This window comes from Ursus americanus, chromosome 3, assembly GCF_024610735.1.
Source record: "Ursus americanus isolate L20-20 chromosome 3, mUrsAme1.1.p, whole genome shotgun sequence".
In the NCBI taxonomy this organism is placed as follows: Eukaryota; Metazoa; Chordata; class Mammalia; order Carnivora; family Ursidae; genus Ursus; species Ursus americanus.
The window spans coordinates 74,065,272-74,088,366 of NC_142129.1; the positions used below are offsets into that span (position 1 = coordinate 74,065,272).

The following is a 23,095-nucleotide window of genomic DNA, read 5'->3' on the forward strand; positions in this document are numbered from 1 at the left end:
CTGCCAACACTCTGATTTCGGACTTCTGGTCTCCAGAACTGTAAGAGAATAACTTTTCTGTTGCTGTAAGGGATCCTGTTTGTGGTAAGCTGTTACATCAGCCACAGGGAATGAATATGTTCTCTAGTCGTGGTACCTGGCACAGGACCTGGCAGAAAGATGAGTTCTTAGTGAATTTTCCTACACCGATAAAAGATTTGTGACTGAAGCGTTTACAAAGGGAAGTCGGGGAGTGTGGGTACGAATAAGCCAGGTTTACTTATCCTCACTTTGCCTGTTCACTCCGTATTGAGCTTAGTAAAATATTCAGGTTTAATGACAAGACTGTGTGCCTGAGTATTGTTACTGGAACTTTGGAAATGCACTGGAACATAGCATATTCTGCATTTTATTGCCCCATTTATCTCTCAGTGGTGAGAGTGATTTTCTAATAGAATAAGTTTTCCATCTTTATGCTTTTAAAAATGAGAGCTATCCCGCTTTCCCCGGCAGGCCAGAGTGTCTACATTCCAAGAACCATCTCCTTACTGCATCAGAGGCCCATTTGGGCAAATTCTGGGCTGCCATATAGATGTGGCTAAAAGAAACTCATATGTGTATTGTCATCTGGCCACCGACGCAGCCGGATAGTCGTGGTATCGTCAGTCAAATTCTGATCTTTGTGATTTGTGAAGTCCAGATTTGCTCGGAACACTGTAGCAGGTAACAGCTTGTGTTCAGAGAGTATGTAGGTGTAAAGAGAAGCACAGTAGACAATTACATCCAACATTAAAAGTAGAAATAATCTAAAGTCAACATATTCAGATTACTTGGAGTGATTAAAAAAGAATAAGCCATTATCCACCATGCTGGAAAACCTCGAAGGTTTTATTCTCAATATTTTTACATTAATACAGATGCTTTTTATTTTGTGCTGAGAAAAACAATCTGTTACACATAATGTAACTTTAATATACAACATAGAAACTCATCCTAAATTAGTTACAACAAGGACCTACAAAAAACTTCATAGGAAAAAAAGTTACCTAATATTGCCACCATTTTTGTTTAGACTGACCCTGTCAGACCCTGTCACCAATGCTCCGCTCTGTAAACAATGGTTATTTCCATGTTCCGGGGAATCGTTAATAATAGGGGCGCTAAAATCAGCCTAAAAAGTTCTAGCACATCACTATATACTGTACAGTCCTCAAAAATAATTTATCGTACTGTTTCTAAAAAAAGGTACTAGGGTTCTTTTGCTCTGTTTCCATAGTCTGGAGCTGCACGCGAGCACTTTGTCTAACAGTCTAAAAACACGAGAACTGAACTGGAATTCACAATCACAGAGATGAGGTGGTGGAGTCGAGAACTTCCCGCCCATTGCACACCGTTGGGACGTAGGTGCTCGCAGAAGCTGGAAAACAAAGCAGGTCAGAAAATTCAGTGTTAGTCAAGTGAGTCACATAGGTAATGGAACGGATAATCCTAGACAGTAGTGAAAAGTAAGTTCAAAATCCATTTTAATTTAGCTTTGGAAAAAGCTAAGTGACTTAATGCTATAGTAGGTCAACTTTCTCAATACGTTCTGCTCAAAATTAGTTTGTATCCTGGCACATACTCCACTCATGTCGTCCCTCTTGGAGAGAGTTTATGAGCATCATCATTGTTGAAAGGTGTCACTTGTGGGTTTAAAATTAGCTTTGGTAAGCTATAAACTGGTTAAAACAGAATGTACAAAATTGAAGCTCACTGCAATTTTCTTAAAGATTGTTAAATTAATTACGGTTTTTAGTACCTCAATTACTTTTGTTCTTTCTGGGCAGGGATGCCTCTTACGTAGTCTCACGAGTCATCTGTGAACTCCACTGCCTTACAGAATGGTTTGATGCATTTTCATTGCTCAAGTGGATAACCTCTGTGAACACTCTAGCAAGGGCTGGGGTGCTGAGAACTCAGTTTCTTAACAGTTCTCAGAAGGGAAGATGTTCCAAAGGGACGAGACTCTTGCTAATGAATAGTGACGACAGTGTCAGGGTGTGAGTATAATATGGGTATGTATATTCGTTCTTTTTATGGCATTTAGTTTTCCTAGATGCAATTCATATCTCTTGTTACTTTAAAGGTTTTGTTTTTATGAGAAATCTACAGTCAGCTTTGTCTTTTTACGAACGAGGACAAAACCAAAACAAAACAAGGAGCCCCTTCTCCATGGGCTTCACAACCATGTAGCCAAGAGAATAGGGATGGCCTTACATTTCCTTTTAGAGCTGTTTATGTGGCATCCGTTGGCCTGTCCATGATGATATGCTTTGCTGAGAAGGAACTGATTTTCTTGGCTCCCTGACCGGTCAGCTGTCCCATTCTTTAAGTGCATATCTCTTGGTTAATAATCGTATAAGCTCATTTCCTGCTGAAGTAGTCATGCCTGATAGTGGAAATATTCTTGCCCCATAAAATGACATTTTCCATAGGATTTTCTTTAAACACAGAGCAGACACTAATTATAAACTTTGAGATGATACGCTCAATCAACATATTTGGGGCACTGAAGTCTTTCAGCAGGCTCATCACTAGGGAACCGACAACTTCTCCATTTTGCGTTGATTACCTGGCTAGCTGTGTAAGAAAAGCCATAATGACAAGTCTCTGTGTTTGTGTGAGGTTACAGCAGAGTCCTGTGACATGCTAACTCTTGGAGATATTTTTTCTTTGGTCATTTTTAGGATCAGGTTCAATTTTCTTTACAATATGATCCCAAGGTACAACGTTGGGAGAAAAGATGGCATAATCTACCTTTCTATAGTGAAGACATTAGAACACAGCATTGTGCCAGTTAAATACTGGATGGAAAGGGATAATGATAATAATTTCAAATGTGAGGGATTTACTTTATTCCTTGTAAAATTTCTTCATACTTATGTAACTCTACCTTCATGAATGCTAGGTAAGGCAAGAGAAAGAACAAGGTGAGGTGACGTTCAACCACTGTTGGGTGGAAACGTGGGAGGCATGCTAGGCTCTTCAGTATGTGCGTCTGCCGGCGTTCTCTCTGGTTCCATATAGCAACTCGACATCCCCATGTGGATGTTTAATAGACATCTCATAAGGAAGTAGCCAGAGAGTAACTCTTGATCCCCTAACCTGTCCCCATTTAGTTGTCTTTTCTTCAGCGAATGGTCTCACTGTCCAGCCAGTGGCCCAAGCTAGAAGTCTAACAGTTACACTTCCTTCCTTCTTTGTCCTTCCTCCCAAGTCAAACCAGTCATGTGGCCCCCTCTCCACATCCGCCTACCATCTGTGCATCCACCGCCTTGGGCCACACCACCATCATGTGGCTGTTGGCTACCAGGACAGTTGTGCCGCTGGTGTCTCTGTTTCCACTCTTGCTCCCCTGCCACGCATTCTCCGTACAGCAGTGACAGTGTGTTGAAATGTCAGTCACCTCCTTGTGCTCCCCTAATGGCCTCCTTTGTGCTCTCCTTCCTCCAGATTACACACCCTGGGGTGATTCAGACCATGCCTGTTTCTCTGCATTCATTTCTTTCCACGGTTTCTTTTCCCCACTTTGTTTGCGTTTGTCCTCAAGCATGGCGGATCTCAGCGACAGCAGGCCTTGGCAGTAGCCACTGCTTCTGCCGGGAATGTTCTTCCCTCTCTCCATCACATGTGTGGCTTCTTCTTGTCATCTACAACTGAAATATCACCTCCTGAAAAAGGCTATCATCAGGCCACCTAATTTAAAGAGCCAACTGGTTATTCCTTGTCACATTACCTAATTTTGAAAACTGATGTTTTTCTTGCCTTTTTTTTTTTTTTTTGGTTAGTGTCTTATGTCTATTAATACTGTTGACTAGAAAATATGCTCTTTCTCATTATTTTATCCCAATTGCTGGTCATGGTATAGAGCCTCTATAAATATGCTCTGAATGACTGTATAAATGGTTGCATTTCAAAGAACAGGGGAAACCAATGGAAGTTTCGAGAAGAAAATAATCTTTTCACATGAAGAAGTGACCAGGAAATAGACATACGGGCAGCCTTGTTTTGGGACAGGTAGGCCTGTTTGCATCTCCAGCCACACTGTGACAGTGACCGTCAACCGCCCCTGTGGGGAGAATTGGTTCAGGCTCTGTACATCCCGTGGCAGGCCAGGGACCTTTGACATTCTGACGAATCTCGTCATCTTTTCCAGGCTCAAGTTTTATGATTTCTGTGCAAGTTTTCCATTTTCAGAGCTTGAAGAGGAATGATAGGTCATGGGGGTGAGTCTAGGAGAACCAGGGACTGGTACGCCCATGCCCCTCTGTGTCTATCTTGGATCAGTCTGATAGCCTTCCTGCCGGCACTTTGAAAGATCGTATCAGAAACCTATTGTGATATTCACCACACTATTTTGGAGCTTGGTGTAATGCTGTTCTTAAGTGTGATCTTATGATTTTTCTTGCTCACCGCATTCTAATTTCTAAACAATTGAGTGTATCTTGACTAGGTGGGTAAGAAGGACAGGGGCTACAAAGGTGGCTGCATGGAAAATCCTAAGTTATAGTCTCAAATCATGTTCCCCTGGACCCCCCCCCCCCCCCGTAGATACCGTTATGGAAATCTGTAGAACTTTGACTCACCTACTTGCGTCACAGGGACATTGAAGGGAACACCCTATGAGAAAACGTCTATACTCTTTGAAAGGAAGATAGAAATTCACAGCAATGGCAGGCCTTGGCAATACGCATAATCCAAATTCAAGTTGGTTTGGTTTTGTTTTGTTTTACCAGGAATAATGACAGCAAACCCCCTCCGTAAGACTCTTTCTGTAGTTATTTCTTCCCCAGCCATTTTTAAGTGTATTGAAGGGAACGGTAACTTGTATTTTTCTGCTTCTCTTTTAGTGTTTCATCTGTAGCTTCTGCCAGTGCATTTTATTTTATTATGTAAAAAATATCTTCATTTTTGTACGTGCTGCTGAATATAGTAGAGGAAATTACTGTTTTATGAGTTTACTATCTCAATTACTTTGCCTTTCATAAATATTTTACATATGCCTCCCATCTTCGCCCATCTGTTATTCCCCAAGGTAGTGAAATCTGGGGGAGAGCAAAGTACTATAATTTCCATGTGTGTGTTTGTGATGAGCTTTTGCTATTATTCTAACGAAATTCTCATGAGGTTTTTAATGGTGTAAGTTTAGCCCATTTTCTTAAGTGCGGTTAAGCCGATTTCTATAATCATACTTTCTGTCAGAAATAAGAGGTATGCTGGCTTATTTTTGGCTCTGCCAGGGGTGGGGGCGTGGGGGGTGGTGAACAGCCGCTGTTAGTCACTCCAGGCTAAGGTGGTGTGATGCAAAGTGAAAACCGAAGATAGTGGAAAAGGACCTAATAAGTTCCACTATTGATCACAAAAGGGCGATTCACACCCATCAAAAGGCAGATTTGACTTCACACCCTTTGGGGAGGCATTGAAAATCAATGCAGCCAAGTGGCAGCTTTGTCTCGCACTGTGAAATCCATTTCTCTTCCACCCGTAATGCACAGGCTGGCCAGGCTTTGGAGAAAATGACCCCATTTTTTCAGGTACCTGGGCCCTCAATCAATGCTAAACATATTTATTTAATAGATTCTTACGGACGCCAAGTCTGTTAGTCAATTTAGTGGCTGAGACTTGATTCCTGAGAACCAGTGTGTTACTCTAACTGTGTGTAATATAGCAGACTCGGGGAAAAAAGTAAAACAAACATTTAAACAGAACAGACATTCCAGTTTGTTCCCATCTGTTCTGTTTCCTTGCTCCTGGTAACCCCAAATAATTTTTCCCAGCATGTCTGCTTGTTTAGATATTTTAATGCTATGGTCATGGAATTCGGTTTCTACAAACTGTTTGTTGCTTTGTCCTTCTGCTTTGTTATTGAACCTGTTTTCTTACTCATCACCTTAATTTTACTTGGACTAGGGCCCCAAGGGCCCATTCCAGATGTTCGTCTGCTGATTAATACAAGTTGTCTGTGCAGATGATGACACTACTAGCCATCGTTTTGGTAGCCTTGCTATGTCTGATTTCACAGTGGAAGTTATTAAGAAAGGAGGCTAGATTCTTCGGGTAATGGTCTTAAATTGTTAACAGTAGATCTAAGAGGAAGTCATATTCATGACGATGTGGGTTAAAAAATCTACAGACCCAAGATTTAATTTCCAAATGTGGAGTTAGAGCTTATGAACGCAAAGCCTTCTTCATTCGGTGACTTATTTATCGTGAGACAAGATTCACAGAAGGAAAAATATGGCATATACTTTTTTAAAACCCAGAATACAGCTTAATTACCTTATCAGCAGAAATTCCACTTGGTCTCCAACTAAACACCCTAGTCCACCGTTGCCACGACATACTGTCATGCTTTCTTTCCTTTTTAAAAATATTTTTATTTATTTATTAAGTAGGCTCCACACCCAGCATGGGGCTCGAACTCACAACCCCAAGATCAGGAGTCAGGTGCTCTACCTGCTGAGCCAGCCAGCCACCCCTGTCATGCTTTCTTTCCAATCATGTTCTGTCACTCTCTCCTCCCTCCCTCAAGGTGTACGAAAGTAGATGTGCAATAAATAATTTGAAAACGGAAGGACTTAATAATTTTTTGTGCTATTCTATTTTGCATTCTTTTGTTTCCTCTTAGTTAGTTGCCCAACATCTCTGGTTTTTCCTCTTTCTTACCCAAATGTGTTTTCAGGCAAGGATCAGAAGCTCCTTCACCCTGAGGCTCACACAGCTCCTAAGAGCTGCATGTGTTGCTTTGTGGAGGGATCAAAGTCAGGCCACAAGTGTTAAACTCTAATAAACTAATGTCAGGCATTTGTCCTCTCTTCTAGTGCCGCTGATCTTGTCAGCTTCACCGTCAGATTACATGCAGCATCTGAACACTTCCCTAGCTTCCATCTTCTGTCCTGCCCGCACAGCCTGAGTGATGAGGGCGATGCTTTTAAATCAGGTCATTCCACACCCTTGGAGCGTGTTTCCCAGTTCTTTCAGGAAAAAAGGAAAAGTTATGACAGTGATTTCCAAGGTCTTTCTGTTCTGCCCCTCTCTGTCCTCATCTCCTCTTACTTTCATCCTTCGTCATTTCCCTCTCGGCCTTTCTGCTGTTCTTCCAGCTGTGGACCTTTGCATTTGCCCAGACATGGACAGGGCTCCCTTGTTCCCTTTCCTTCGTGCTTCTGGTCAAACGGCACCTTATCAGAGAGTCTTTCCTTGGCCACTGTATAAAAAACAGGAACCTTGTGTCCCCAGGCGGCCCTGTTTGTCCTTGCCTCACATTATCTTCTCCATGTCGCTTATCAGCACCTGATTGATTATGTATTCTTTGTTTGGCTGTTTCATTCATTGCCACATCCTCAGTGCCTAGAGCTGAGCCTCAGCCCCAAAGCTTCTTGAATGAAGGAGTAAATTATCCGTCAAAATGATCACAATTACATACTAAGGGGTCCCTGTTCCAAAGCCACTGACATTACTCTAGGTAGGGAAGACATTAAAAAAAATTTCCATATATAGGCATTTTCCCATTCTAGGGATATAGATATTTCCATTTATGGATGTTCTCAGTGAATTTCACTTAAACAAAATGAAAAGGAACTTGGAAGGAGAAATAGTACAGAATAAATTGATGTTAGACTCTTTGCTTGCTTTAAGGCATTGACCATCTGAAGTCAATGTACGGGCAGTATTTGATTATATACATATTACAAATTCACACCTATGCCAGTAGAACAAGATGCTGTCATGTGTGGCATTGAAGAGAAGCCTTCTAATTTAAAAAAGAAATCATTGAATTTGCAGATGCTAAGATTCTCGCTGTCAGAGTAATCTCTGAGATACACTTTGAGCTGAGGCAGAAAATCCAGAGAGGCCAGAAGAGCCACATAGCCACTTTTGAGAGTTTTATCTGTGACTTCACTTATCAAATTCCTTAAAGTGTCTAACAAAGAGGGCTCTGGTTTGCCCATCCTGAAATATGGTCATTAAGAGTAAATGATCCTTAGCATTCTCTTCCAGCTCGAGTCCCTTTGGTCACTGTTATTAAAGAAGGTAGGCTGTGGCACCTGGGTAGCTCAGTCAGTTTGGCGTCTGCCTTTGGCTCAGGCCCTGAGCCCAGGGTCCTGGGATCAAGTCCCACATCGGCCTCCCTGCTTCTCCCTCTCCCATTCTCCCTGCTTGTGTTCACTCTCTCTCTGTCAAATAAATAAATAAAAATCTTAAAAAAAAAAAGGTAGGCTATATTTGCTTAGGGGAAAACCTAGTGAAATATTAGAGATAAAGAGAAAATGATTAAAGGGTTGCAGAAAGGCAGTTGTGAGACAAATACAATGGAAATGTTATGTAGAAGAAAGGGGAAGTGTGAACATCTATTCCTTAATACATGTAGGGTTACCTATGAGAACCAGGGCCTCTCTCTTCTCCCACCCTCAAGGAGGAAGGGGTGCAAGAGGACGGAATGAGGTTCTCAGGCATCCTATGACTTTCCCTTCCAAAGGGAAAATGGATTGGCATCTCTCTGATGTGGACGTACTAGGTCCATTCTGCCTGGAAGCAGCAGATGGCATAGCTTGCTGAATACTCTAGGCTCCTCCTGGATTGGCCAGCCAGGATTTATGTGTATAATATACTTACGCCTGTGGCAGAGAAGACCATCAATTCAGACTGCGTTGCCAAATAACTTGCTAATTTGCCTGGCCGGTCTAGTACACAGTGTCATTATGGGACTCCCTCGACTGTCAAGTGTAGGCATATTATGCTGATTTTCTGGACTTGCACTGTCAAGAAGAAACTTGGGCATTCTGTGCCTTTTTTTTCCTTTTATAAAGTCATATTCAGACTTGAGCAATGGCTTGCCCCCTTTTAACTGGGGTATCTTCAAAGGCTTGGCCATTGGTAAATGCAAAGTCTGGTCCTCATATGCTTGCTTTCAGTTGCTGCAGCTCTGGAAAATTATAGCATGACTCTGAAAGACTGTTCACTTGATCTTTTTATACCCCTGCTCCTTATAACGTGAAAAGCCTTTGTAATAAAGAATAATTCTATTAATGAAGACGTCCACACTTCACCACCTAGACAAGTGACTTTCTGAAAAAGGTTTTGGCAGAAGAAATCAATCTCCATATGCCAGCGGCTCCTCCGGGACCCAAATCTGAGCATCATTAGTTAGCAGAAGCCTCTTGACTGTTCTTAATGATAATGGCGTACATACATCTGAACGATCATGAGCAAGAGAAGCACACCCCCTCCCCCAGAGAACCAAGTCTGGATGCAGAATGGCTCCAAGGACGATTGGGTACCCCCCATTTCTCACCTCTCTCTCCCCACTCTGGGCTGATACGAGCTCATATTAGTGTCAACAACATTCTGACCTGCATGGGTCCCCTAGGGTTTTATGCTGCATAACCTCACGTGTACATCCCGCTTGTCTCCTTCAAGATTTTGCAGCTCGACTTACACTCGCAGCGTGCGTGCTTGATTGCCTGTCTTTGGGAACCGGCTCTAGGAAGCCCTTTTGCTTCCAAAGCTGAACAAAATAAAGAATGGTCTCTTCCTTCTCATTCAAACATGAAGAACGTTTGCTTATGTGTGTGGGTGTAGAAGCAGCATTATAAGTATGAATTTAGGATTTTTAGGGTCTCTGAGTTAACTGCTATTAGAAGGAATATTCCCAGTTTCAGTAACTGTCTTGTGTGGACAGGTACTTCTGTGCCAGACATGCCTTCTCTGGAGGGTTCCAGAGAGAGCTGGGGGAATAGTAGCTGCACAGGGCTGTGGCCGTGGGCATCACGGGGCAGAGGATGGGAGTTCAGAGCACGTCTTCCCCTCCGATCTCAGTGCCTGCTTCCTCCGCGAGGGTCCTCTCAGAGGCTGTCCCTGCTCTGCACTGATAATAGGAGATGAAGCAGGCAGCATGGTTTAGGCTGGGGCTCTCAAAATATTTTCCTTGGGCCACTTCCATTGAACCAGCTGGAGCATCTGTTACAAACCAGATTGCTTTTGACCCAGACCATATGACTCAGCATATCTCTGGGTGGGGCCTGGGAACACCATTTCAAAGAGGGTTTTTTTCCTTTGTCTTTTTGGTACACAGATATTGGGAGCCATTGGCCTATGGGTGTACTTAACAGAGAAAAATTAATGTTCCCTTCATTTTTATTATTTTGACTCCCACTGTGTATAGATAATCAGATCCAACTAAAATTATGCTCTTTTTCACTTAGCAGGATATAAACATTTTGTAGAACATGAGTTTTCCAAGATGTCCCTAACCACGTCATTTCTTCCATGCCTGCTTCTAAGTTTGGTTATGCTTTTCCATCTTTCTGGAGCAATTGCTCAGCTTTTAAAATCCAATACTATTACTTTTTCTGCTATCAGCCACCTTGGCTGCCGTCAGGTGGCTCACCCAGGCTCCTAAGCGCTGCAATATTTCTGCTACTCTCGCCTGCGAATGAAGTGGGGATGGATTTGGCTGCACCTTCTGGCCCGGGTAGCTTCTTGGCATTAACAGGATTGCCTGTGTCCGGTCTTTGTGATTCCTGATAAAACTGCAGTAGTGGAGTAAGGATTGGATGGGTGTGTCATAATAAAAATGGCCACAAGTTCTTTCAGAGGTGGGGGATCTGTGTCCCTTCCTTCAAATGTGGACAGGCTTTCTCATCCTCTCTACGATTCCATGTGATGAGGCATCCTGCCCAGCTGCCAAGTCTAAGAGTATAGCTACTGTGGGCCTCCAGATCAGCTCAGCCCCAGCTGAAACCACAGAAGGACCCAGTCCAGGCCTCACAGAGCAGGTGAACAGCTCAGCCAAGCCCTGCCTGAATTCCAGGCCCACCAAATCATGAGATGATAAAAGGGTTATTGTGGTTTGTTCTTATTTTTATTTTTTTAAAGGGCTATTGTTTGGAAGCCACAAAAATTTGGGGACATTTGCTACGTGGGAATAGCTAACTAGGTGTATGTGTGTGTTGTGGGATTAACCCTGTTGCTACACTAACTTATTCTCATCAACACACGGAGTTGTTGTTTTTACATCTGGAGGGATTAAATTAGAAAACCAGCAGCAAATTGGTAACAATAACTCAATACAATAAAATGCCTGCATAATACTTACCAGAACATAAATTATGTGCCAACTAGGTAAACGTATGCTTTACCTAATGAACTCAGAGCAATTTAAGGATATTTCTTGATTTATAAAACCATGTACTTCCTGCTATTTAGGAGGGAAATGAATATAAATTGAGCTGAATATATAATGGGGGAAACAGGCATTGGAAATTAAACAGGTTGCTTAAATTGTCACCACAGTGGGTCAGTGGCATGGTCATCCATAAACTAGATCCCCTAGACCAGTGTCTTTCAAACTTCTTTGGTTGCAATTCACAGTAATAAACATTTTACCTGGACCTTGTATATATACATATCACCTCTGGAGCAAACTTCATGAAATCCTACTTACCCTCATTACATACAATGCTCTCTAATATATTTTATTCTATTTTCTTCTGAAAAATGCTGGCCAAACATACTGCATAAATTTCATGACCCAGTCATGGGTTACACACAACAATATGGACGACACTGGTCTATACACTGAGTTTCATGGGACCAGGGTGTCTGTCCTTTTCACCACTACGTACACAGGTGCTTAGAAATTTCGGTTGCATAGAGGATACTCAAGCATTTAATGAATAGTGAATTCCATGACTGTAGTTCCAATTTATTAAAATGGGTAGGATATTAATCACAGGTCAGGAAACCCGGTGTCGATTCTTGAATCATCGTATATCTTTAAGGAGTACCTCCTGTATCTTCTCATCTGTGAAATGGAACTTGTCATGTCTAGTACCCATGGAATAAAATGAGCCCACAAGTAAAGCTATTTTGAATAAAAGATAAAGAATTACAAATAATGGATTAATGTATTTGTTACTTCTATACTTTGAAATGCCTAGAGGTATCACATGAATACTTCTTCACCTTATTATTTTAATACCACTTCATTAATATAGATTAGAGGAAAAACTATTTTAAAAATGAGATCTTTTTTGAAGAAAAACATTTACTTAAAATTTCATCGAGTAACAAAATTGTTCTAAAACGTTGGGCTGGGTGGATGCTGACTTTGAAGTATTAATTAGGCCGCTAGCAGATCAGCATTCTGACGGGAAGCGGGGAAGCGTACGGAGGTACATTGGGATCAAAATACATTATTTTTGTGTAAATGGATATTTTTGAAATTCTGAAGAGAGACTCGTTTGGGTCAGGTGCCCTTGTTATTCCTTGAAGAATGTATTAATTCCTAGTATATATACATTAGGAAATGATGCCACTTCAAAATTACTGAGGTTTGCATGTATCAATGTCTGTGGAAGATTTAGGGACTTTGTTAAATTGCTTCAATAACAACCAGGAACTCTGAACTCTGAGAACAAAACGACTTTTGCTTGGAAGTAAATCTTGCAGCACAGCCTGGGGTAACTTTCCTATTGTTCTCCCGGTAAAGCCTACCTGGGACCTGACTTCCTGGGAACTTTCCCAGCTTGCAGGACGAGTGAATTGGCATCATACAGTAGTTTGATGCACTGCCTTTGAAACCAGACAAACTGACTCTAAATCCTGGTTCGGCCACTTTCAATATGCGGGATGACGGTTTCTTGATGTCCGGCATTGTGTGCATTGAATAAGATACAGCACACATGCACACGTGTGTGTAACCTTGAGCACCATGCCCGGCAGATGGAAATACTCAATTGAGGCTAGTTCCTGTTCGCTGCTCTTACCCCTGCTGTTTTTCTTTGTTATTGCCAGTTCTTGTCTGGACTAGTTAGCTGTTACAGTCAGGCTCTAGAAAAGAGATTTGTTTGCTCAAGAAATAAGCAGGTTTTTCTAAGGTCCAGGGAAAATTATTTTACAAGTTTTACCATGTCCTGGGACTCAGCCCTGGGGACACCTGGCAATTGCGGCTGGAAAGACAGTCACATCCCTATCTCCACCCGGGAGTGGCAGATACAGTGCAGTCCTGCATGTTTGCTTCCAGCCGGCAGGCTTGCCTTTGTTTGCTGGGGGAAGGGCAGCCGTGTTACATTTCATACTTTGTTGCAGAAACTGGGGCACTAATGTGATTGCTCACTCTGTGATGCTGAGCTATTTTGAGGCATCCTTTCTGATCGACTCGAGGCAAACTGGTGAAGTAGTCATTTGTCTCTGTCACTCCAGTCTTCCTTCCCCCTCCCGTGGCTTCGCCCCTCCTCCCCCCTCACCCTTCTGTCAGTGAATTTCTCCTGCTTCATACCACAGAGATGCTGAAAATGGCTTCAAAGGCTGTCCGTCCCTTTTAGGTACATTGTGCCTAAGAATTAAATGAATGATTCGCTAAGGGTAGTGTTTCAGATATTTGCAGGCCAGCAGGAGAGACCGCTGTGGACTGGGGGGGTTCCTCTGTTGTCCTGCACTTGACACTGTTTCTCAGCTGGCTCGCAGCTGAAAAGCATCGTGTCACTGAAGCAGGAAGGAGATGTATGCCAGCATTTTTCCAGGTGTGTTCCATGGGAACACATTAGCTGGCGTAACTGTGGTCGACTACATTTAAGAAACTGTAAATAACAGGTAAACAGGTTAGCTTGCTGTAGGGATTCTTAAGACTAAATGCTCACGTTCAAGGAGGCACTTTGAACTTCCAACGGGGTATTTAGGATGTGCCATTTTCCATCTTAGTCGTCTTTCCTTTTTAATTTTTCATGAAGCACCTTCATCTTCTCTGTGACATAGAACATCCTTTACAGAGCACCGGTAGTCCAACCCTCTAGGCCAATGAGTGAAGTAAGGCCGTGAATAGTAAAGTGAGGTGCTCACGGTTACCTCCTGAATTGAGTGCAGAGTCAGGACTAGGGAGTAGGTGCTCTGACTCCCAGGCATGGCCAGATACCTTAACGGCTGCTGCGAATTTAATGTTTGTCTACCCTGCTAAACTGTATGCACTGCCAACCCAGAATGACTCGTCCAGTGACCTCTGTCTCCCTAGCACCGAGCATGGCACCTGACATGCAGGGGTTGAACCAGGACTTAGAGTGAATTGAGATTGTTCACGGGGACGGACACTTGTTGTCCTTGCCTGTCTATTCCATGGCTTCCCCTCTGATCCTGCTCCCCACTCCGGTGCTGTTCGTGGCCGGGTCAGCACCAAGTTCCATACTTACACTGAGAATACGTGGTCCCAGTTCCGCTGACACTGAACCTGTTGAGGTGCAGTCTGTGTGTGACCACATTCTTCTGGGGCTGGAACAGGATGATGTGCACCTTGGGTGCAAACAGACAGCCCAGGACCACAAAGCCGCTTAGGCTAACGGAGATGCACATGGTTGTTGTCTGCACCTACGAGAAAAGTTAAATGCCCGGCTGTAAATTCAATCATGTGGCCTACTAAAAAGAGCACTGAAAAAAGACCAAACTGAGAAAAAAACAAAACAAAACCCAAATCACCCACAATTCTATTGTTAGTATAACCAAACTAATATAATAATTAAATGAGATCTTCTGAGCTTGGGAGGTTCATGGAAACATCACTGAAGATTTGTAAGCAAACACACGTGTGTCGGGTGCTCCTGAATGCTTGCCAAGACTTTACATGGATTTTCTGTTTGTTTTCTTCTATTTGTAGAAAGACGTTTCTGCAGAACCACCTAAGTCAGAATCCTAAATAGTAAAATATCAATATCAATATTCAGTGGTGAAGTGACCGGATTGCTGATGTTTTCAGTCAATCAGCTTGGCTTGTTTAAGGTTTACTGTAATCATGAACAAATTGGGGCCTTTACATTTTTCTCCGTCTCTCTTTTTTGCTGGGAATTCTGCCTATCAGCCATTGGTTCCCCTACTCGAAATCAGGGAACACTGTCACCTTTCTTCTGGGGTACGTGTCTTTATTTCATTGGCACCTCTCTGGAATTTTGATACCTCAGGTATGCACTGTTCAATTGTTTTGTTCTCTAGGCTTCCATATACCTGTTCTTGACAGAGGAATTTCACTTCCTCTTTGTTGTCCCTGAAAATACACCTGAGAACTAGGTTTTATCATATCTTTTTTCATTTGTTTGCTTTCACTCTTCAGCTTCACTGATCTCATCAACTGTCCTAACTTCAGCTCCCATACATTCTCTAGAAAATCCTAAATTAGCTTCTACATATTTTATTGCTTTCGGTACTGAAAATGGAAATTAATTACTTCTTCTATCAGTGTCTACTCAGAGTACCTATGGTAAATCCTAGGGTAATTTTAGATTTCTTTGTCCTCTTTCTCCAGGCAATGCTATTACCAGATAGCATAATCTCTCGTGCACTAAAGTGTCTGACCTTCTTCTCTCATCAAAGAAAGCTGAAGACTGAACAATTAACTGGAAAAGCCACATAACGTTAGGAGGCTGCGTTCTGTTTTTGACTAAAAAAAAAAAAAATCAGGTTATACTTGTAGCGTAATTCTTCAGACTCTGGGTTTACTTCACATGCTAAAAGCACAATCTGTCCTGTCTATTTTAAACCTCTTGTCCGTTTTAACTGTCCAACTTGGCCCCGCATTGCAGGCTCCTTTCCCTTTTGTTAACTGCTCAGAAAAGAGTCTACTATCTCATTTCATGATGTAAAAGCCTTGATAAATCATAACTGTGTTATTTATAGCAAGTCCAATTTCTGGCTTAGTTTGTTTTTTATTTTTACATAGATAAACAATATCAGAACTGTTTTCTTCCTTTACAACCGTACTCCTCCATCCTCAGCTTTGTGGAGCCAACAGGAAGGAGATCAGATATTATAGTGAGGGTAAGGCAAGTTCGAATGTGCCAGTTTTCAAGGAAACCTTTCCTAAAAACATGTCTTTCATGTTGAAGCTTCCCACACTGGAAGACATTACAAGGACAGGAGAGGCTTTAATGAGGGGGCTATGTTGGAAAAGCTGTGCTGTGAGTCGTAGACCCTTCCTCCCTGAAGGAAGGTTTTGCTTATCTCCTCACTAAAGGCCTAGAGAGGAGAGTTTCACTATGGCCATTCACAGAAGGTGTGAGGTTTTTCTGCGGGACGAGGATGCTCTGGCCTGGAGCCTGATTCCTGTCTTGGAAATCTAGAAGGTGAGAAGAGGCTAATTACTCTCTTGGCAGAGCTTGCTACTGTACGGAGGCTGTTCTTTACTGTAACAATTTATCAAACAAAGGCTACATGAGGCCATTCATGGACAAGATGGACCACATGAGAAAGAGCCATCATGGGTAGTCTTGGGCCCATGTGGAGGAGCTTGGAGTCCTTCCTAGAAAGATGCCGCTGGCGGAGGATAGCTGGGTGCCCTGGGACTGAGCATGGAGTCACAAGGGACAACTTAGAAGAATAGGATTTGCCAGCCAGCTCACTCAAGGACCAGCAGGAGAAAAGAAAGCAGCTGGAAAGTTCTGAAGATGGCATGAAAACAACCTTTAATCACCTTCCAGGTATGCTAAGGATGCGTGTTTAACAAACATCACGGAGATCATAAAACCACCAAGTTATGTAAAAACTGTCCTGCTTCTTCCTTATTACTTTTTAACCAGGGCTGAGAGGGAAACAGCAACTGGTGGACTGGGGAGTGTGAGCAAGGGGGAAAGAAAAGTCAGGCACTCCAGGCTCTCAGCCTCTGGGAGAAAATGAGGATTGATGTTAAGTCAAGGTATGGTTTTGAGAATTACCCAGGACTAGGCACTTTAATTTCCTAATAGAGACTGTTTTCCACGGAAAATGACTGTGGGACCATATCACCTAAGAGCACACATTCATGGGCCCACCAAGGTCGTGAGCGCTTTCATTCATCGCTCTATCCCAGCACCAGAATGGGGCCTCACATACAGCGAACGCTCAGGATTTGAATGTGCGCACCGGAATTTCCATCCAGGGCCAGGGGATCATTACTCCCGCCGAATACTACAGGGGCAATTGGCGTCAGAACTAAAGATGCGTGTTAGTCATCGCGTATGCAGCTTATTATTTAATCTATTTGTTTTAATTTGATACCTTTTAGTTTTCTTTACAAAGCCCAAGTAGTAGCCTCATGAACTCACTTGTCCAGTTCCTTTAATAAGTCACACCCCTGAGTCTGTATGTATCTATAATTCTTTGTTCTACCTCTTTGAGTCCACGCTGCTCTGCTTTCATTTTCCACAAACTCCCAGCACCATTTGACGTGGTTAATTACTGCCTTCTTTTTGGCTTCCTAGACATCCTTCCCTCACTGAAAGTTCCTTGTCTTAGTTTTCTTTGGTGGCTTTTTCACTTCTCCCTGATCTTTAAGTGTTGGGGGGTGTCCCAGACCTCAGTTTGGATTCTTGTTTCTTCATCATCTCATCGAGTTCCATGGCTTAAATATCTCCTATGTTGATGTTGTTCAGATATTTATTACTAGTTCCAACCTGTCTTCTGGGCTTCCAGACACATGTTCAACTGCTATCTTGGCATATTGTCTTGGATTTATAGTAGGCATATTGGGATATGTGAGCAAAACTGATCCCTTCCCCCAGGGTCTCCACTTGAGTAAGTGACATCAACTCCCACCTGATTGTGCAAGCCCCAAACCTGGCAGTCATCCTTGGTTTTGCCTTTTCTCTTACACCCACACATCCAGTCCAATAGCAAGTTCTGTTTGTTCTTTTGGAAGATAATTCTATATGGTGTCTTGTGTTTCTAACATGTCTTTCAAGCACAAGCCCTGACTGCCTTTCTTCTGGACTTTCTTTTCAGATATGACTATAGCAAAGAGACTTAGAAGACAGAGATAGTGCCTATTTGTGGAGCAAAGAGCCAGCATATCATCCATTACGAAAGGTTCAGGTTCCCTAAGCTCACAGTCCCTGCCCTGTAATGCTGCCACTGTCTGCGCGGTGGTCACGTGGCCCACTCTACACAGCCCATGGGCAGTGGACTCAGGGAACCAGAGCCAACGCTGGCCCTCTGGCTGCAGCTATTGCTTTGAGTCATAAAGTCTTTTTCGTCAGCACCAACAAAACCCTGGTAAGCTAACGTGTTACCTTCTAAGTAGAGTCAGATCTCAGATGATACAGTCTTTGACAGTTTTGGCAATGAGATCGGAATGGCTTTCTCAAAGAGGAAGTCTGAGGGCCTACGGGGCTGAATAACAAAATCTGAGAGAAGTCCGTGGGAATCAGTAGCAAGCATGTTGACCAAATTCTATGGCCAACCAGGCAGTAACGGTGCTCCACATTACTCCCTATTAATGATGAGGTGGATCTGAGGAGGGGCTAAGGGCTGAGTGACGGGAAGTAGGTCCAGAGCTGCTGGACCAGTGCTGTAATTGTTGCTAACTCTCCTCTAGGGGGTGGGGTGGATTCCCTCCCGAATCTGATCCAGGTCCTGGGTGGGCAGAAAGTTCGACTCCCTATCACATGAAAGTTGCGGAGACATGCACCGATATTGAGCATGAAAGGAGGGACCTTCAGAGAAGGCCGACACCAGGTGAATCATCTGCACTTTGGCTGATTCTCCTGGAAGCTGAGGGGGCCGGGTGCGTAAACCCTTGCTAAAGAAGAATGGCAACAGCTGGGCCCTGCTAGGGCTCATCCCTCGCTATAGTCTCTCATGCCAAATTTAGATCCATTCCAAGATGACAAGGTCTCTCAGTTTTTTGTAGCAAAACCTGGCAGCAAAAAAGGAGCTTTGGCTGTCTCTGCAGGATTTCCCTGAGACAGAAAAATGCTCTGGAAAATCATAGATGAGGCGCTGATTAGTATTTGGGTTCTTATTGACTTGGATTGGGTTTAAAATGCTGACAAAGGGGCCGCACTCAAGAATGAGTGAAAGTGACACAAAGAAATCTAGATAAATTCTTGTGATTGGCAGCAGCACCGGAAAGCTTCCCTGGCCCTTATGTTAAAACCGGGCAAGACTCTAAGAGATGTTATCACGATGAGACAGCACATGCCCTGGATTAAGATGGACTTTTTAAAAAAAGTCACTGCTGTGCTGGTCAAGACTGTGTTAGCCTAAGTGTACAAACCACTTGCCCCAGGCAGAAAGTTATCTGCTTCTGGCTTCTGAGTCAGGGAGTTCCCAAAGTTGAAATGAAGTGACAGTAATGATGATCTTGCCATGCCATTTAGGATTTGGGGGGTTCAGAAACACTGGACCTTTGTTCGGTTGAGCCAAGAGTAGCTGCTGCATGCTTAAAACTGAAAGCTAGTGTGCCTTACTAACTACCACGGAGTTATTCTCTTCCTCTGTGCTGCCTGATTCCTCCTTTACCCTTCACCCTGGTTTTAGCTGCTTTAAGGAGAGAGATACTTATGGATAGGACCAAAATCTCCCCATCCCCAAGGGTGACTGAAGTCCCATACACACGAGATCCTGGGAAACTTCTGGGAGGGAAAACCTCAAATTTTTATGCTCTCTTGGTTATAGACAACCAACTCACCATTCTCCCCAGACCCGCTAGGGGGAAGGCAGGGCTCGGCCCACAAGGAGGCAAGTGAGGCACTTGCTTGAGATGCAGATTTAAGGGGGCATCAAAAACTCCATAATTAAGAGAAATAACGTTTTCTTGCAGTGTTTTTTAAGAATAAAAATGAATGCTAAAAACTACGATGGGGCTGCCTGGGTAGCTCAGTCGGTTAAGCATCTGACTGTTGGATTTGGCTCAGGTCATGATCTCAGGGTCCTGAGACTGATCTTTGCATCAGGCTCCATGCTCAGCAGGGAGTCTGCTTAAGATTTTGTCCCTCTCCCTCTGTCCCTCCCCCCCCCCACGCATTCTCTCTCTCTCTCAAATAAATAAATAATTAAAAAATACCTATGATGAACACACTACCAACATTTTAAATAAGGATAGAGTCAGTAACAGTGCTGTGATAGGACATAATCAGTCTTAAGGCAGACACCGATCCTGTATTGAGGACTGCTTATACAACGGTCAGCGAGCCCACTTCGCATTGCCTAGTGAAACGGGGGCCTGGGGCACCCATATAAATGCTGCACTCTGGCTACAGCAGTGGCTGTGAGTAATAAGAGTCCTTTGTCTCTGAATCAGGAGTCTCGTGTCTTCCGCCAGCACCCTGGAAACCATGGCAGTTTAACCTGTTAGATTGCAAGGTGGATAAAAATCCTTGACAATGGATAAAAATCCATTTCCATTGTTAATATTCTACCATGTGATTGGAACACCTACCACAGCCACCTAACCAGTCTCCCCACTCCTGCCTTTGCCTTTAAGTCTGTGTCTTCAGCAACTTGATTTTTTTTTTTTTTGCCTAGATCATGTGAGATCATAAAATGTGAGATAATTAAACTTCTCTGCTTAAAACCTTTCAATGGTTTCTTTTTCCATATAGACCGAAATCTAAACTTTCTGCTATGGCCTGTAAAGTCCTACATGATTTAGCTTCCCTGCCCACCTTGCATATAAAATCACTCTTCCATCTACTCATTAAACTCTAGCCATATATACCTTTCTTTTCTAAGACTTTTTTTTTTTTTTTTTTTTTTTTTTTGCCTAGGGGTGTTCATACTTGCTGTTTCTTTTGACTAGCACATAGAATTCCCACGGCTAGCTCCTTCCCATCCTTCAGTAGAGTATTAGGAAATAGACACTAGCAGGGGTGACAGACGTGTTTTGAAGGAATTTGAGATCTATTTTTTTTTAAATCTTCAAAATAGTCAACATGGGTACATTGGAATGTCTTTGTAAGTATTTGAACCTTGTCAAAATTCCAGTCACCTCCAAAGGCTCTGCCTATTGTAGGCAAAGTGCCTCACCTGTGCCACACCCTATAAAATCCATCATCCAGATGCTCAGAGTCTAGAAGCATCTCTGCTACCTGTGAGCTTGCCAGGAACCCAGAAGCTGCGGCCACCTCTTTTCTTACTGGATCAGAATCTTTAGTCTAGCCAGGACCCAGATGAGCCCTCTGTACACTAGAGCTTGACGAGCTCTGTAGGGCTATCACCCCCCTTTCCTTCCGCCACAGCCCTTACACCACCTCATGAATTGCCCTGCATTTTCATGCATTCATTATTTCCTCTCCCTCCCTATCCTCCCCTCACTCCCACTAGCCTGTAAGTCATAAAAGTTATAAAAGATGTGTCTGTGTTGATAGCTATATCTGCAAGGCCCATAATAAGTGCTCACATATTTTTGGAAGACATGAATGAACAAACACTCAGTAATTACTATTAAATCCTTTATGGATAACTTTCCATCCAAACATGACCTGGTTTTTATTTGTACCATTTAAACTATGATTGGATCCCTGATGACTCAGTGTTTGATTCTTTCACTATCTTGTGATACAGAAGTAGATGGCCTGGATATTTCTCAAAGATCTTTGAATTTTTGGATTCTTACTCAGGTTCTTGCTTGCTGGGTCTTGGATGCTTGTAATTGCTTCAATTAGTTTTGCTTTTTCTAGGCTCCATTCTTTCAAACCCATCTGCCATATTAAGGATAGATAAGTTTGTGGTGTCATAGGAAAGGCATGGATTTGCGTAGGAAAAACTTGTCCTATTATTTCTTAACTGTGCCACCTGGGAAGTTAATTCTCCAAGTTTGTTTACTCACAGGGATACAAACATTTGCCTTTCAGGTGCTAATGAGGATAAGTGAACTCACATATGCAAAGTATCTAGCATAAGGGTGAGAGCTGATCAGTAAGAGTTAATTCCTATCTTTCCTTCTTACTTTTCATCATGTCACTTTTTGCCTGAGCCAAAAACCAACCAAAAGAAAATAAAAATTTAAAAATAGCAGGACCTCAGAACTCTTACTCATTATTTAAATGATTATTCAAATTCATTATTTAAATGAATTCCTCTGTTAAAATCTGACCAAGTGGCCAATTCCCCTTAGTTTCTCACTAGACTCCTCCCCACAACCCATTTTCTACTTGAGTAAAACCAGTATTCTGTGTTCTGCTTGGTTCATTCCTGTCTTGCCTCAAGAATATTCCCTATATGCCCTGTATTCTCTAAGCTCTGTAACTGCACTTTCCTACCAAGGTACAGTGCGAACTCCTCCTGCCTGAAGGAGTATTCCTGGAAAGACCATTCTTACTGATCCAACTCTTTTTTTCAAACCAGTAGGCATTTAAGAGCTTGTATCACCAATTTAATTATAAACTCTTCTGTGTTAATCTTGAATTCTTTCATGCTTGTTAATTTTTTCCCATCTGGGATATGAGCTTTTTGAAGACTAGAGTAGAGCTTTATATTTATTTATAATTCACAATGGGTGGCAAAGCACTGAGTCATATACCTTGTTGACTGTTTGATGGCCAAACTCCTACTAGCTGCCTGGAAATGGTTGGGTACTTTGCTAATACTGCTCATTCTATCTGAACCACCTGGTCTCCCGCTGGGAAATTTTAAATCTCATTCTTGTTCTGGAACTTCTAGAACAGTGGTCTCAAGTTCAAATGCTTATAGGTTCATGCATATGCATAAGTGAAGGGAGCCAATTGTGAGCATTCAGGGATTGGTAGTTGTGTGCTCTGTCTAGAGGCATAAACTCTAAGGTCTGGCTCAATGTCGCATGTAAGAATTTGAGTCCACATGTTTTACTTTGTTAAGAGAAACCAAGAATCTGCATATTTCTATAAAATTCCTCAATTTTCTGATTTTGACAAATATTTCAAAGAATTACAAAACAACGCATGCCAAACTGAAGACATCTGTGAGACAATAAGAGCATGTGATTCATTAGAGCAGTGGTTTTCAGTCTTGGCTGCAAATTAGTCACTTGGGGAGCTTTGAAAAATCCAGATGTCCAGGCCACAGCCCAGGCCAATTAAAAGAGAATCTTTGGGGCTGTGCTCCAGGTACCAATATTTTTTTTTCCAAAGCTACCCAGTTGATGGCACAGTTGAATTTGAAAACCAATGTGTTGGAGACTCCATTCTACCTTCTCATTTCTTTTGCGAAGTTAGGATTGGCATTATTTACAAGGAGTGAGGCCTCAGATGATTTCATTGTGCTTGGATGCCTTAATTAGCTTGGACCTGAAAATGCTCTGCAACCTCCGCCCTGTTTGCTTTAGGCCATGTGGTGAAACTGCTGGTACCGTCCCCTAATTCCA

The 23,095-nt window shown here is 42.7% G+C and overlaps 1 protein-coding gene across 1 annotated transcript in view; it reads right to left on the reverse strand.

Annotated features, from left to right (window-relative positions):
• Positions 1 to 1,155: 1,155 nt before the first annotated feature.
• The window catches only part of GRM3 (glutamate metabotropic receptor 3), a 90,308-nt gene continuing 68,368 nt past the window's right edge, over positions 1,156 to 23,095 (reverse strand). The window contains exons 4-5 of the mRNA XM_045793362.2: positions 14,205 to 14,379; positions 1,156 to 1,396 (exon numbers count right to left, since the gene is read on the reverse strand). Of these exons, the coding sequence (XP_045649318.1) occupies positions 1,323 to 1,396; positions 14,205 to 14,379 (249 nt within the window). The 3' untranslated portion in view covers positions 1,156 to 1,322. The remainder of the gene's footprint in view (positions 1,397 to 14,204; positions 14,380 to 23,095) is intronic.